General features: G+C 44.8%; 1 protein-coding gene across 7 annotated transcripts in view; it reads left to right on the top strand.

The window, feature by feature from the left end:
- Vps8 (VPS8 subunit of CORVET complex) overlaps positions 1-17,352 on the top strand; it is a 234,143-nt gene that overhangs the window by 59,490 nt on the left and 157,301 nt on the right. For all 7 annotated transcript variants that reach the window (XM_063270364.1, NM_001427620.1, XM_063270362.1 and 4 more), the window contains one exon: positions 14,388-14,434. In XM_063270364.1, the coding sequence (XP_063126434.1) occupies positions 14,388-14,434 (47 nt within the window). The remainder of the gene's footprint in view (positions 1-14,387; positions 14,435-17,352) is intronic.

Genomic DNA, 17,352 nt, shown 5'->3' with positions numbered 1-17,352 from the left:
TCTGTCTCAGTCAGCTGCTTCTTGGGCCCCTCGGAGGACAGCCATGCTAGACTCCTGTCTGTAAGCACACCGTAGCATCAGTAACCATGTCAGGCCTCAGAGCCTCCCCTTGAGTTGAATCCCAATTTGGGCTGGGCACTGGACCTCCTTTCCCTCAGTCTCTTCTCCAGTTTTGTTCCTGCAGTTCTTTTAGACAGGAACAATTCTAGGTCAGTGTTGTCGGCTGTGGGATGGCAACCCCATCCCTCCACTTGATGCCCTGTCTTTCTACTAGAGGTGAACTCTACAAGTTCCCTCTCCCCACTGTTGGGCATTTCATCTAAGTCCTGCGAGTCTCTCCCCTCCAAGGTCTCTGGTACATTCTAGAGCACCCCCGCCCCCCCAGCCCCCCCAGCCCCCCGAGGTTACATGTTTTCATTCTTTCTGCTGGCCCTCAGGGCTTCTCTCCTGTCTCCCCCAATGCCTGATCATGTTCCCCACTTCTCCTCCCTCTCCCCTCTCCCACCCGGTTCCTCCCTCCCTCTGCCTCCCCTGATTGCTTTCTTCTCCCTCCCAACTGGGATTGAAGCATCCTCACTTGGCTCTTTGGCTTGAGAACCTTCTTGAGTTCTGTGGATTCTATACTGGTATATCCTGGGTATTCTATACTTTTTTTTAAAGCTAATATCCATTTATTAGTGAGTACACACCATGCATGTCCTTTTGGGTCTGGGTTACCTCACTCGGGATGATATTTTCTAGTTCCATTCGTTTGCCTGCAAAACTCACAATGTCTTCATTCTTAAGGGCTGAGTAGTATTCCATTGTGTAAATGAACCATATCTTCTGTATCCATTCTTCCGTTGTGGGACATCTGGGCTGTTTCCAGCTTCTGGTTATCACAGATAAGGTCTCTATGAACATAGTGGAACACGTGCCCCTGTGGTATGGAGGGGCATCTTTTGGGTGTATGCCCAAGAGTGGTATAGCTGTGTCCTCAGCTAGATCTATTTCCAGACTTCTGAGGAGCTTCCAGATTGATTTCTAGAGTGGTTGTACCAGTTTGCAATCCCACCAACAATGGAGGCGTATAAGAAGCCAAAAATATACAGTGAACAAAAGAAGGCATTTTCAGTAAATGGTGCTGGTCTAATTGGCAGCTGGTATATAGAAACATGAATATAGATCCATATTTGTCACCTTGCACAAAGCCCAAGTCCAAGTGGATCAAGGACCTCAACATAAAACCAGATACACTGGATCTAGTAGACAGAAAGAGGGAAAGAGTCTCGAACTCATTGGCACGGGGAAAATTTCCTAAGCAGAACTCCAATGACTCAGGCTCTAAGATCAAGAATTGATAAATGGGGGGCTGGGGATTTAGCTCAGTGGTAGAGCGCTTACCTAGGAAGCGCAAGGCCCTGGGTTTGGTCCCCAGCTCCGAAAAAAAGAACCAAAAAAAAAAAAAAAAAAAAAAAAAAAGAATTGATAAATGGGACCTCATGAAACTGAAAAGCTTCTATAAGGCGTAGGACATAGTCAATAAGACAAATTGGCAACCTACAGATTGGGAAAAATATCTTCACTAACCCCATATCGCATAGAGGGCTAATGTCCAAATTAGCTAACCTCTTAAAAAAAAACAACCTAATCAAAAAAACAGAATTCACAACAGAGGAATCTCAAATGGCTGAGAAGCACTTAAAGAAATATTCAGTGTCCTTAGTAATATGGGATTTGCAAATCTAAACAACCCTGAGATTCTACCTCACACCAATCAGGATGGCCAAGATCAAAGCCTCAGGTGACAACACATGTTGGCAAGGATGTGGAGAAAAAGGAACACTTTATTTTTAAAGGTTTATTTATTTATTTTATGCACATGAGAGTTTTGCCTGCATGTATGTATGTGTATCTGTGTACCATGTGCCCATGGAAGTCAGAAGAAGGTGTTGGCTTTTCTGGAACTGGAGTTACAAATGACTGCCTGCCACCCTGTGGTTGCAGGGAATTGAACCTAGGTCCTTTTCAAGACCAGCGAGTGCTTTTAACCGTTGAGCCGTCTCTGCAGCACCGTGGAGCAAATACTTCAGCCCAGAGCCAAATTCCCTAGCCAGTCTCAAGTCTTCTTTAAATACATGTTTGAATGTTAGAACAGCCAACTTTTCTAAAAAGAACTGGATGGTAAGTCTCAGGTTTTTAAGTCACAATGGTTTCTGTCACTCCGCTTCCTCCTCCTCTAGTTGCTCGAAATGAACTGAGGCCTGACATGTACCAAGTACACACTATAACACCGAGCTGCATCCCAGTTCTCACTGGTTTATGTGCTGAGGTGTCTGTGCAGAATTCAGAAGACAGCTCTTGGGAATTACTTCTTCCCACCGTGAATGTTCTGTGCCTCCAGTTCAGATTAGGCTTGGCAGATGCCTTTACCTGCTGAGTCATCAGATAGATAGATAGATAGATAGATAGATAGATAGATAGATAGATAGATATGGGGTGTGTGGGCAGGTATGTTTGTTTATTTGTTTTTGTTTGGGGGCAGGCCTCACAGTGTAGCCCAGGCTAGCCTGAATTTGCTGTGTAGACCAGACTGATATCAAAGTCACAGAGATCCAAGTTTGTCAGCCTTACAAGTGTGGAGATTAAAGGCACGTGCCTCCAGACCTAGCTGAGAACCATTCTTTGTTGTGACAGGATTTGGCTCATTGGCTTGACCACATATAAATTTCATATAAATTAAGTACAATAAGTATAGTCCTTCCTGTCTTAAAGATTGTAGTATTATTGCTATATTATTATTATTATTATTATTATTATTATTATTATTATTATTATTAAATATAGGGTTTTAGTGTGTTCCTCTGGTAGACCTGGAATTTGCTATGTAGACCAGGCTGGTCTCGAACTCCCGAAAGCTAGATTTTTTTTTTTTAAGATTTATTTATTTTATATATATGAGTACACTGTAGCTGTCTTCAGACACACTAGAAGAGGGCATCAGATCTCATTATAGATGGTTGTGAACCATCATGTGGTTGCTGGGAATTGAACTCATGACCTCTGGAAGAGCAGTCAGTGCTGTTAACCGCTGAGCCATCTCTCCAGCCCCGAAAGCTAGATTTTGATACTGCTATTTTTACATCTCTATTTAATGCTCAGAACTTAGATTACCAGGACAGATAGGCAAGGCAGTTAAATTTTGCGTAGTGTCAGAGGACCATTTGGCTTCCTGGCCTGCACTGCTTAGCACAGATTCCATTGCTACTTGGCTGGGACCTTATTAAAATTCATCAGTAGAGAATGATAAATGAGTTTGGATAAAAATTATGAAATAAGCAACTTGGGAGGAAACCACACAGAAAAAAGAAGGGGACAGACAGGCTTGCTCAGGGTAGCAGCCTGTGCAAACAAGTGTTTTCTGTGGGCCTGTTGAGGTGGCCCACCGAGTGCAGACACTTTCGGTGAAAGCTGGAAGAGCCCAGTCTGGCGCCAAGAGCTCAGTTTCTGACTCCAAAGGTTGTCATCCAATGTCTACTTGTAAGCCATGGCACACACACGTGCCCCCAGATCCTACACACATATGTACAAAGACCATATAAAAATATACAGTGAGGCGTAGACAGAAAAGATAAGTTTTAATAAGAATTTATTTCGCCAAGAGGTGGTAACATGGCATTCATTGAAAGAACGACCGTCAGAAAGTGTGCTTTGTTAAAAAGAAGCAACCAGTGGATGGGAGAACTAATTGAGAGGTGGGCAGGGTGGGGGGGAGCACATGGAGCACAGGGCAGGGGACATGAACCCATGGGCGATATTTCATATTCAAAGCATGACAGTTTGTAAATCACAACGTCTACAAATATTTACCTAGAGTTAGATGCTAGAAGAGTCTTCTAAGACTTCCAAGAGGAGAATAACACTACAGTACTGAGGAGTTCAAGCGATCCACCAAACACTAACCATCCAGGCAAACTAACCGGCGATCATTGACAGATTTCCCTGAACAGATAGATCTGCCTGTGCCGGACAGCACATGAATCGTGTGGCTTTCATTTTCATTGAGTTCTTCCGCTTCCACGAAATGTAGACATCTTTGGTCCTCTGTTTACCTGAGGAAGCTTAGAGGCCAAGTTACTTCCCAGCACAGCACTGCTGCTAAAGTGGAAGAGCTGGGGTTCAGATCTAATGTTCCGGACCCCGGAGCCCTCTCTTTACAGCCGCTGCAGTGCTGGGTAGTGGGTATCACGGGTGATAACCACATGGCTGGCGAGGTACCCAGCAGAGTGCTGGCCTGGCAGGCACCAAGCCTTGGGTTTAAACTGCAGTATTGTGCAGGAGAGAGCCCACACCTAAAAGCACAGCACACAGGAGGTGGAGGCAGGAGGATGGATCAGAAATTCAAGTCATCCTTGCCTGTGTAGCAAATTCAGTGCTGAAAGGCTACACGGGACCATCTCAAAATTTAAAACGATTCTAGTGAACGCCTAATCGTTTGTTTTCTAAACATCTGACAGACTCTATTACAAACCCTTTGCCTTAATCTATATAGCGTTATGAAAGAAAACCAAAGCTAGTTACTTTATAAGCAAAACAGATCCATTCAGCTCACCTGTTCTCAGTTTGAGAGAGCAGCACTGGTGTCTGGTCACCTCCGGTAAGGGCTCTGAGGCGAATGGCACTGTAATGTCAGTAAGGCACGTGTGAGTGTTGAGTAGTGCATACAGAACAGTGCTCCAAAGGGTCTGGGCTCATCTTAGCAATTTGCTCTCATGGACTCCTACGAGGAAAACATTTATTTCTCTTAGAGACCTAATTAACGTCCCAGCAGACTGCAGCTCCTAAAGGTCAGCCATCATTCAACCTCCCTACAGCAGGGACCAGGCTTTGAGCGGGCAGAATCATATTAAAGTAATGCTCCAGTAATGCATATCACCCATTTAATTCCTAGCAGAATTCTAAGGTGGGTGCTATTTCTGCTCACCTTTAAAAATGACATCGAGGTGCAGAGAGGTGAGGTAAGTCGTTTAGGTCACATAGCTAGTAAACAGCGACATTAGCGTTTGAATGTAAACAGTTGGATTTCAGGGTTTCCATCTGCAATGCTTCATTTCGTAATTGAACGGGACTTCTTTTCATGAGAACATAGTTGGAAAGGTCCAGACAAAGTTATGTGTTAGAGAAATTAAAGCTTGAGCCCATCGTGTGTGACATGTAATTACAGTGTAATTGTTCACATTTTAAGACTCAGGATTAGAACCCCAGGTATTGTTGGAACACTCAGAGCCACAATTAATAATCTGTGAGTAGCTTTGGATCAGTGTGGGTGCCTACATGTTTGTACACAAAGATATCTTTGGTGGCTTGTGATTAATTCTCTCTTAATGTACTTTCATATTTTTAAGTTGTTTTTCTGTATGATCAATTTATTACCGGGGTGGAATAGGCGCTTTTTAGTAAATATTTGCCATAGTGATATTTACATGGAGAAGCGGCATTTGAAATCCTCATTTCCACTGAAACCAGACACAAAACCAGTTTTGTATAGATCATACGCTATACCTGTCTGTAATGTCAGGCTCCTAGGATTAGTCTTTGCATATATGTATATATGCATGTAGTATGTGTATATAGTATGTGTGTGTATTGTGTGCATGTATGTGTATGTGTTCGTGTATGTGTATGTGTTCGTGTATGAGCATGTATGTGTGTGTATTGTGTGTGTATGTGTGTATGTGTATATGTGTGTGTATTGTATGTGTGTGTGTGTGTGTGCATGTGTGTATATGTATGTATACCTTCATACCCAAGTTTTTGTCAGTGGCTTAAGTAAAGGTTTAGTGACAAGATCGAAAATAATCTTGATAGGAAAATCCAACCTAATTATGTATAAACCTAACAAGATTAAACATTAGATTCAAATGAGTTTTGTTTACTAGATGTAAAAGGTGTAAGAGGAGTTGAAAGTCATTTTAATCCTAATGTGTATTCACCCCGGTACTCTGTTAACACCCTCCTGCCCCTGCCAAGTTTCTTCTAAGCACCTCTCCTATTTTCATGTGACTCCCTGGGTTTAAGTAGGGCTCTCCTGTATGCATAGGTTGGCGGTTATTTACTGGAAGGAATGCCCTTTCCCCCAGCAACATGAACAGTAAGGTGCTTGTCCTCATCACTGAAAGGTTCAGTCTGTTCAGGTCTAGGAGCAAATTCCCTGGTAGGGCCCATTGAGGTATGGGCTCTTGACCAGGTTTACAGTAGCAGAAGTAAATTTCCTCCTCCAGAGCAGGCCTGAAATATGATCAGAAAGTGACTGGATAACCCCTTACCAATCACAGCACTTTTTTTTTCTTTTTTTCTTTTCTTTTTTTTTTTCGGAGCTGGGGACCGAACCCAGGGCCTTGCGCTTGCTAGGCAAGCGCTCTACCACTGAGCTAAATCCCCAACCCCCAAATCCCCCCTGCCTTACAGGTTGGTAGCACACAGGGTCCACACGTGAGTTCTCATTCTTTCTGCCCTCTCATCATGATGTCCCTCAAGCCTTGGAGGTGATGACATAGACTCGTTCAGGGCTAGGCACTCAGCAGCCACTTAATCGCAACACTTGGACCAGTCATGGGTCTCTGCATTGACTACCACCCACTGCAAAAAGAAGGCTCTCTCACCAAGACATATTTGAGCAGCACATGCTGGTGGACCACCGGGCACGTGCGGCGCACACCAGCCACGGCGAGGGCTGTCTAAGCGGGCTGACATCAGGAGGAGGTGCTGACTTCTGATGAAGCACTTTACACAGCTCCAACTTGCAGGTGACTGAGACCTAAGGATACTCGGTTTGAGGCTCTCCTCTGCAGCACACTGCTTGTGAGGCTCATCTGGCTTCCTAGCAACATGAAAGGGAGCAGAGGGGAGGGCAGAGGGAAGAGAGGAAGGAGAGGAGGAAGTGAGAGATGGTGCGTTTCAGTTTGAAGTGAAGGGCTGCTGACAAGATAGCTCTTGGATTTATGCCTTTCTTTTGTTCGACCTATTCAAATGAAGGGAGGATGGCTTCTGAACAGGAGGGGCATTTTGTTTTAAGTTTTTACTATATATTCATTTTATTATGATTTTCCGTACATGCACATGTGTGTAATATGTTTTGGTTATACCCCCATTGCCCTCTCTTCTCTCCCTTTCCCTTCTTCTTCCCACCCCATCCCCTTCTGTGTGTCTTATTCCCCGTACGTCTTTTCTTTCTTGCAAACTCCCTCAGCAGTGAGTAAACTGCCCATGAACCTGCAGGAGGAGGCGGGGCCCTCTCTATGCCAGGACAGAATTTCTATGGACCAACTCCTGTGCAGGTCCTATGTAGGCTGTAGCAGCTACTGGGTGTTCAAGCGTGCAGTGGCCAGGGCATGCCTAGAAGATAGTGCTCCAACCCCTCCTCTGGCCCTCATATTCCTATGGTTCTCTTCCGTGATGTACCTTGGAGCCGGTGGTGTAGAATCCCCTCTTAGCAGGCAGGTGAGTACTAACAGTCTCCTGTCCTCGTTACTTGGAGAAGCTAAGTATCTGTGGTAACCCCACCCACTGCTAAAGCTTCTTTCACCGGGCCCACGAGCAGCAGTGCTTTGGCATCAGCGTGGAGATACAGAGGGCACGTTGACAGGCACGCCACGCCCATTTGAGGAAACACCAGGAGCAGACATTTGATCAGGTTTACTGTACCAGAGTGTGTTCCCTCCTATAGAGCAGGCCTCAACTCCAGTCAGGAAAACGTTGGTTATCCCCACAATTGCACCAGTGGGGACACCTTGACTGGTTTGTACCTTGTGTACCTTGGAAGTCTCACAGCTGAGGAAGACCATCGACAATAGCTCTCCCCCAGCAGCCTACATAGCATGCTCTGTGAAATGCCACTGGGGCACTTCCAGCTCAGTTCAGCTCTATCTCTTTATGGCCAAAGCGCCTGGTGTCCTGCACAGTTGGGTCTCATCATTTAGTGGCCATGGGCAGTCAATAGCGGTGGCCGTAATAATTTATTGCTTTGGGGACCAGAGGGGCCTTTCTGGCCAACAAGACATAGGGATGTAGTTCACTCCTTGCTTTGAGAGTCCATCCTCTCTTTCTTGCTTTCTGCCTGCGTCTGTGTCTGTGTCTGAGTCTGTGACTATATCTGTGTTTAAGTCTGTTTTTGTCTGTGTCTTTGTGTCTACCTTATATCTGTCTCTGTGTGTCTCTGTCTACATCTCTTTCTATCTGTGGCTGTTTCTATGTCTGTTTGTGACTGTCTGTGTCTGTCTGTCTGTCTGCGTCTCTGTCTATGACTGTCTGTGACTGTCTGTCTCTGCCTGTAAGTTCTGTGTATTTGTCTCTGTGCCTGTGACTGTGTTTATGCCTGTGTGTGCACATGTATGCGTGTGTGGAAGCTAGAGATTGATACCGGGTCTTCCTCAATGGCTCTTCGTCTGAGTCTCTCAGCCTGGAGCTCACTGATTTGAGTAGACCGATTGGGTAGCCATCCCTTGGGGTCCTCCTGCCTGTGCCTCTCTAGTGCTGGGGTTGCACATACGCTGCCCCGCTCAGCGTTTGCATGGGTGCTGGGCATTGTACCCGGTTCTCATACTTGCACGGCAGGTATTTACCAGTTCAGCCATCTCCCAGATCCCTGGGACTTTCCTCTGACATCTTTATGTCCCGGGAGTGGCTTCCTCCCTCCATACACAGTACTAAGAGCAGTGCTTTTAAAACGACTTCCTTTGCTGGGTAGCGTAGTTTGAGTTTGTAGTATCTGGAAGGTTTATTGTACTTTAATCTTTAATACTAGAATTTAGAAATTGAATCAGAAAAATCAGGTACAAGGCTAGCTTGGATCTCTGAGAACTTGCCTTAAGAAAAACAAATTTAAAACAATAAAGACGCTATTGTTGGAAACAGAAAAACGAACTAGTTAAAATGTCAGTAGTGCTAATTTGTGTTTTGCCAGCAGGTGGCACCTCATGCCTGCTGCCAGCAGCCACACTTTCCTCTTGGAGTCAGTAGGTAATGCTACTTAGCAGTTATGCCTTCCTCTCAGGGGCAGCCGTTGGAATTTTGAAGGTATTACATTGAATCTGTGGAATACCTCTGGTAATATATTCATTTCCACACTATTAATTCTGCCAACTCAGGAACATAGCAGGCTCTCAGTCCCTGGTGTTTTGTTCAATTTCTTTCCTTGAGTGGGAACGTTCTCATCGTGGAGGCCTTTACCTCCTTGGTTATCTTTATTCCTTTTTTCTTCAGTTGTGGACGGTCGACTCCCAGCCTTTGGCTGTTTTGCCAGTTTACACTGGCTTACTGGAGGCAGCATATACCGGGTTTTCTCTTGTGCATACATGTGTGGCGCATATGTTTTGCGCATGTCTGTGTGAAGGCCGACGGTTGACGTGGGGAGTCCTCCTGTTTCATCTGACTCCTTTAGCAGGGTCTCTCAGCTGAACCTGAAGCCAGCTTGGCTTCTAGTGCACTGAAATTAAAATTCCACGACAGCCATACAGCCATATGGGTTCTAAGGATATGAACTCCAGGCCTCACACTTGGTTTCTCTGTGTTTTAAGCACCAGCTCCCCAGCCCTGGATCTTACCTGTTCCCCCCAATGCCCCACCCCATCCAGCCTTTCTCCGAGTCTTCCTTTTGCATATAAGATGGTTGTCCTGGTGGGTTTTACTATTTGCTATGGTTTTGTTGTGGTTATGTTTGGGTGAATTATTGGTAGGTTTTTCCTCTCATTTGTTTGTTTATTGGGTCACCATTACCTGTTTCTCTTGTGAAATACGTTCTCTCCTGTGTCCTTGTGGGTAAGACAATTGTCCTCTCCTCCTGCGGAATGTCCCTTCAGACTTTTCTCCAGTGCTGTCTCAGTTGTCAGGAATTGCCTTAATTTGTTTTGGAAGCAGTCGTTTCTCAGTTTTAAGAGAACTTGGCTTCATGGAGAGGCATAGTTGGCAGTTTCTCTGCAGCACTCGAAATACATAGACATGTCTTCCTGGCTCTCAGTGCTGGTGACAGATCTGATTATGCTGGTGTCGACTGTGTGTGATTTGGAGTTCTTCCCTTACAGGGCTTAGGATTGTATGTCTGTATGTATCTGTGACATTTGCCATGACGAGGTTCTTCTGTGGTCACAGCTAAATGTCTGTGGGTTCAGATGTCTGCAGCTCCGGGCAATCTTCACTACACTTTTATTGAGTGAATTGTGTGTGCCTTCAGACTCTACCTCATCTCCTTCTACCTCAGAGGTTGTGTCTCTGAACTTACCTAGGCTTCTTGGTAGTGTGGGCTGTGATTATTAATTTCTGCTTCTTTTATACATCTCCGTGTGCTGCTGTCTCTATGATGCTTGGGATTCATTCTTGGGCCTGATCGTGTCTCTGGCGATGCTTTCTGCCGTGTAGCTTAGTTGAGTTCATAGAGTCCCATCTGTCCCTCACTCCTGTGTGCCAGGGTTAAAAGTGTGCACTAACAAACTTGATTTTTTTTTACAATAACTTTTAATTTTTTACTATTTAATATACATACATATAATTAATATTGATATTTTGCCCTTCCCCCTCTCTTGTCTCCTTCTGCATCCCCCTTACTTCCTCATAAACCCCTCACTTGCTTTTTTTTTGTTTTTAAATTACCCACTGAGTTTAATCAGGATTAGTTGCACATGCTTGGATGTAATGCTTACTGGATTCTGGAGAATTTACTAGTGGCTATGCCTTTGCAGAAAAATGACTTCCTCCTTCCAGTAACTACTGACTGCCTTAGGGCCTAAGATAAGGTGGGGCCTCATACCCCCACCCTCACCCTCAACCTGGTCCAGTTCATACTGGATTGTTCACGGATGGGTCTTTTAAAGGTTTTGTGCAGGTTCTGCTGTGTATTTCATTCTTTGAGTGCACAAATTTCTATTTGGTTCTTTTTCAGCATCTCAATTTCCATGATAAATTTTTCTTCATGGTTTCAATTTTTTTTATCTCCAAACTAATGAGCTGTCTTCTTTTTTTAGTATTTATTTTATGTGCATAGGCGTTTTGCCTACATGTCTGTCTGTGCACCACATGCATGAGCTGCCTGCAGAGCCCAGAAAGGGACTTCAGGTCTCTTAGAACTGGAGATACAGATGGTTGTGGGCCACCATGTACACGTTGGGATTTGGACCCAGGTCCTCTGCAAGAGCAGCCAGTGGTCTTAAGTCACCTCTCCAATCTAGTTACCTACTCTTTTGTCTACTCTGGTATCTTTCTTATCTAATACTGAATTGATTGTGTAACTTTCTTAGTCTGAATTGATCCTGTTTCATTCATCTGTGTAGTGCCTGATGTTTCTGGGTTTTTTTTTTTTTTTCAGTCATCTCATTATCTTTTAGAACTGAGAAGGTGTCAGCCTGTTGAGGTATAGTGTGTGTGTGTGTGTGTGTGTGTGTGTGTGTGTGTATTCTTTTGTTGCATTTTGCCAATCTGTGGGTTGCAAGTATCTTCTGATTTTTAGTTTTCTTCTTTTCCTATTAGCTTTTTTTTGAGTCATCCTGGTGTGGTGTCCACTTGAATTTATGTTCAGAGGAGAATCCCAAGTACAGTAGCACATGCAATAACTTGGTAGCAGGCCCAGTGTGACCACAGGAGGACATACTTGTCACCTCTGTTGTCTGTGAGGTTCAAAGACAGCAGCATTTAGGGTACTGTTTGGGGAGAATGTAGTTTGTAGTTCTTTTAGGGCAAAGGTATCTTCATGTAGTGACATAGGAAGGAATGGGGAAGTGGGAAGGAGAGGTAGGAGTGAGTGAGAAGGAAGTTAGAAAGCACTTAAGCATTTTCAAGGTTTGTGAGAACAATGTTCTTTGAGCTGTGTTTAAATTGCTGGTCTCCAGTTTTTAGACTGGACGCCATTTTGTTAAGAACCTAGGAAGTATTACTGTTACCTTTGGAACTGTGGGAAAATCCGTGGTTAGCCTAGAGGCTTTTGCTTTTTCCAAACGGCAGGTTTATTCCCCTGGCCATTTTTTTATTTTTAGAGTCACTGCATCTCCATGTGTCATTTTGGATCATTTCCCTCTCATGTGCAATAAGCTCTTTCAGGCTGGAGATGCAAGTGTTTTAATTTCGGGAAACATTGAATTCCCCGGTGAGATGCTTGCTACGTTCCAGCACTTTCCTTTCTTATTTGGGATTCTAGTCATGCATGCATGGTACTCTCCCTTCTTCTCTCTGCTTCCTCATGTGCAGCTGGCTGTCACTGTCACTGGAAGACAGACTCCTCAGTCAACACATCTATGGTTTTCCTGTCATGGAGTCCAGCAGCACTGGGGAGACCTTAGTAATTCTGAGTGCTATATTGAACAGCAGTGGGTACCCTTCCCCTGCTTCTTCTTAATTAAAAAAAAAACTTTATTGGTTGAGTGAATCTGATGAGGCGTGGAAAACATATCAACGTTACTGTCTGAGGATGCTTTAGACAAAGCTCTCCATTCCTTTTTTTGCCTGTAGAAGTTTTAAACAGATTCTGCCTGGTAAGCATTATTACTTCCGGTATTGGCAGTCCCTAGGGGCACTCATCCATGGTCTGTTATCTCATGAGGTGTTCAAATGTTTTATTTCCAGCGAGCGCCTTTAGGGGAGAGGCCTTTATCGGTGGGACTTATTCTGCCTTGGGAGAGTTTGGAACTTGTTTCTTTCACATGGCCCACGTGTGCCTTTTCCTAGAATCACTGCATTCATTTCTGGGCCGAGTTAGCATAGGAAGAGAATGAGTTAGCGTTCTAAGGAGATAGCGACAGTCCTCTGACATCATGGTCTTCATGCCAGTCTGGGAGACCAAGCCAGGAGACACAGCCTCCTGCTTGTCGTCCTCTACCAGGGCCGGCTTCCCTTTCTTCAAATGTCTTTTCATGGAGAATGCATGGTTTTAAGGATCCCAGTTTTAGTCTTTCCTTTTGCTGTGCTTCTCTCTGTTGCTGTGAGTCTTAAGTTCTCAACAACTTTGAGCATGGGAACTCAGGCTCTTCTGTGACAGAGGGAAAGACCACGGGTGGCTCCTAGTGCCTTCCTTTCAGTTTCCGCCCTCTATTCACTTTACACCCTGTTTGTCCTTCTTTTCTTTTCTTTCTCTCTCTCTCTCTCTCTCTCTCTCTCTCTCTCTCTCTCTCTCTCTCTCTCTTTTGTGTGAGAGCCCGGCTGTGTTTCACTTATTTGATTTTTAAAAGATATCCTTTTTATTTTTAGTTATATGTGTGTGTGCGGACGTGTGCATGTGAGTATAGGAGTGCGGGGGAAGAAGGGTTGAATCCCTAGGAACTAGAGTGACAGGCAGATCTTAGGCAGCCTAATGTAGGGTCCTGGGAGCTAAACTTGGGTCCTCTGAAAAAGCGGCGTGTACGGCCCTGCTGACTGAGATCGAAGTCTGCCATTGCCCACCTAGTCTTCTGAGCTTGGCACAGAATGGCGGACTCCCTGTGTCAGCAGGGCTTCTCCTCTCTGACCTTGTCAAGGGAGTTCAAAACCCCCTCGTACCTCTACCTTGGGCTCTGCTTCCTTTCTCCTGGAGTCCCTCCCTATGCTAATGAGGCATCTCAATACCTCAGCCTTCAGCCAATGAGATTGCTTGTCTTGGATATTCCTACTTGCTTCTCCTAAACTACAAAGCCCTCGATTTACCCCAACTAAAGTTGATCTGTCTTCCGAAGCTCGTCCTGGTGTATCGTTGTTACCGTCCACACCCATGGAGCTTCCAAACTGCCTCATCTCTGCTCCCCTTGCCCTCACGGACCACTCACTATGGGCTGAGGATCCCCGGAGGCCAGGGAAGGTCACAGTGTGCACCTAATTGCCGAGAGATGTCCAACCCTTAACCTCATGTTTTAAATGTTATCGTTAGATTTCTCTCCAGCATTTTAGGAGCTCCCACCCAGTTACTTAGCCTGCGGAGACACAAATACCTAAAATAGATTTAACTCCCTGACCCCCTCCTAGAGCGATGACTCAGCGGTTAGGACAGTGGCTGTTTTTTTTTTTTCCCCCAGGGGTTTGATTTCCAGAACCCACTTGGCAGCTCACACCTGTCTGTGTCTTCGCCTTTAATGAGTCCGGTGCCATCCTCTGGCCTCTGTGGGCTTTACGCAGAACACCTGCAAAGATACACACGCAGGCAAAACACCCATGCATATCAAACAAAATAAATCTTAAAAAAAAAAAAGGCACCCCCCAATATATCTGGGATAAATTTCCAGAATGGACATTATTGGATCAGAGTATTTACTCCTAAGACTTCTGGGACAGAATGCCGAATTGCTTTCCAGCAGCGTGCTCCAAAGTCGCGTCATCCTAGCAGCTCCACAGCATCCGAAGCCGAACTTTGGGCTGTGGGTCAGGGCTGAGCTGACAGACACCCTTATGCTTTCTTCCAGGATACGGTGCCAGTCATAGTGGACTACTGCCTTCTGCTCCAGCGAAAGTGAGTATCTGTTGCCTCTCCACTTCTGACAGGAAACCCAGGTAGTGTCCTGCTTAGAAATTGTCCTAATTAGGGTTTTACTGCTTCATCTGAAGGCTGCTAGGAGAAGACTTGCTTACAGGGAACTATGATGAGAGTATTAAAGCCCACGCCCACAGTGACACACTTCCTAATAGTGCCACTCCCTGGGCCAAGCATATTCAAATCACTACAGGAATTCTATAAATTTAACCAGGATTTTTCTCAATTTGCACAGGCTTGGCTCTTGAATGCATTTTCAATGATAAACTTAACGTTTCCCACACAGAAGCTTGTGGTTTACCACCGGTACGTGCTTGTGTGCGACAGTAATGGAGGGGAGACGGACTCTCCACATAGGGTGACAGATGCGACTTTTACAGACCACCACACCACAGTATTTCATACCGTTGGAAAGAGGCTAGGTTCATTTTGCTAATTCACCTTTAGTTTGCTTTTTCCAGAGCCTTTTTTTTTTTCTTTTCTTTTCTTTTTTTCGGAGCTGGGGACCAAACCCAGAGCCTTGCGCTTGCTAGGCAAGCGCTCTACCACTGAGCTAAATCCCCAACCCCTTTTTCCAGAGCCTTTTAATTTAAAAACAAAGTCAGTATAAAACTCTAGATTGGATTTTTTTTTTAGGTTTAAGTATTAACTTTATTAATTTCCAACATATGCCAATTCATAGGCTTTGATAATCATCGTAACAGCCAAGCATCTCTAGGTCTTTGCGTCTCTACTGTAGGGGACTATAGTCCTGTGCACTTGAGGCTTAAGTTCCCCCGGTGTTTCCTGCCATTAGTGTGGCGTACCGTGTCTGCAGTAGGGTGTTGTTGACAGTGCTGTGTTTGTACTTTGTCCTTTTTACAAGTTAGTGCTGAAGGAGAAGTTTCTCAGGAGGCAAAATGCCATGGCGCTTGTGTGGATCCTCGGCCGCCATTTCCTGGTTACCGGTCCCCCATTTTCACACTCACTTCCTCACTGTTATGATTTTAGTTTTCACAGTTGCCTTTCTAGTCTTACGTGTATATGTTTTGATTCACCTAACTCTAGTATTTCAGAGAGGCAGTACTTGCCTCGTTTCCAGGACAGGAAATGTAGCTATAGAGGCTTCCTTGTGGTATTACCGGATTCTCATCACAGTAGGACATGCTTCTCATACTAAAGAAGTGTGGTACTTGGTGCAGAGTGGCTCTCCACTGCTCGATGATGGGACAAGCAAGGTGATGTGTGCTCACGGTCTGCAGCTCTGAGAGCTCTTAGAGTGACCCAAGGCTGAAGTGACCCCAGCAGCTATAAACTGAAGGGCAAGGTGGGAAGAACTCTGCCAGAACATTTTATGTTCTGTAAGTGCATACTTCTTCCTGTCTTCCTTTGCTTTGTAAACATTTCCTATATGTCCGATTTCAAACTCATTCTCCGGTCTGTCAGCTGGGCTACATGAACCAGGACATGTAGGGGAAGATGGAACTCTCTTCCAGATGTGTCCTCACCAGAGCCTGTTTACTCTCCTGTTTCCATCAGCCTCTCACCCTAGTCTCCCTCTGGGCTGTGCCGGGGAGAGACCAGTATCTGTTGTTGGGAATTTCCGAGAGGAGTACCTGAGTCACGGTATGTTTTAGTACTTTTTGTAGCTCCCTGACCCTCCTCTTCATCCACACAAACATCTCGTCCACTGCTCTGTGATGTAAATACTATAGATTCCTTTATCTTGGTTTTGTTTCCCAAGTCTGAAAACTAGATTGTGTTGGTCCAGCTTTGATGAGGATTCCATATCTTTGTTTTTCTTTCTCTCCTGGTCCCATGTCTGCCGTTCAAGTCCCAGCAATCACAGGGAAGCCAGGTCAGCATCATCACCACAGTGCAAATGCCTAGAGTGTTACAGGTTTTGGATCCTTTGTCCCCTGATCTCCTTTCCCCACCCCGCACCCACCTTTTGTTTTAGATTTGAGTCGTTCTAGACTTGGCTTCTTCCTGTCTGGCTTTCTTTTTCCATAGACTATTGAGATCCAGCCTGTGGTCTTGGGTTAGGAGGAAGGATAGAGTAAGATGTTTGATCAACACTGCTCTTTATTTCTAGGTCACCTATTTGCTAGGTCTCTTCCATTTCAAACATGTAGCAGTTAAAGTGTTAGCTATGAATATGTAATCTTTAATTAAATACGGGAAGTCAATCTTAAATGGTAGAGAGGGGGGCTGGAGAGATGGCTCAGCAGTTAAGAGCACCCGACTGCTCTTCCAAAGGTCCTGAGTTCAATTCCCAGCAACCACATGGTGGCTCACAACCATCTGTAATGACATCTAATGCCCTCTACCTGTGTGTCTGAAGACAGCTACAGTGTACTTATATATAATAAATGAATAAATCCTTAAAAAAAATACTATGTGAGAAAACATTTAATTAAAAAAAATGGTAGAGCGGTCTTAGCATTTTAGAATTGGCCACAGGTAGTCAGGTTTGCAGTGGTCAGTAGTTTAGGCAGAGGATTATTAAATGTGCGTAACTTGCCTTTCTGTACTTTTCTCCTCAGACTGGAGTACCCTTGTCTTCTGAATGCTCTGCATTTAACCTTTCTTGTTCATTCTCAAAATCGAAAAGGACTCCTGCCATTGAGCCTCCCCTTAGCAGCAAATTGTACACAATGCAAACATCATGTCACTAGACTTAATGTCAGCTTTACTGCACAGTGGTCCAGAGTCCACTAATTTTAAGCTGTAAAAATAGGTACAGTATCTGGATTATATTTCAGTAAACCGCAGTGGTACTGGTTACATTGAATTTCCATCACTGTGGCTCGTCTCTGAGGCGATTAAACTCAAGTGATCAGTTCCACGGCATTCCGAGCCCACAGCGCCTCAGCAGCTCAAGTGGGCAGGCCAGAGTCCTTAGACGTCCGCTCTGT

Source organism: Rattus norvegicus, chromosome 11 (genome assembly GCF_036323735.1).
Source record: "Rattus norvegicus strain BN/NHsdMcwi chromosome 11, GRCr8, whole genome shotgun sequence".
Taxonomy (NCBI): domain Eukaryota; kingdom Metazoa; phylum Chordata; class Mammalia; order Rodentia; family Muridae; genus Rattus; species Rattus norvegicus.
The sequence above is the reverse complement of the archived record's forward strand: the minus strand, read 5'-3'. Positions and strand labels throughout refer to the sequence as shown.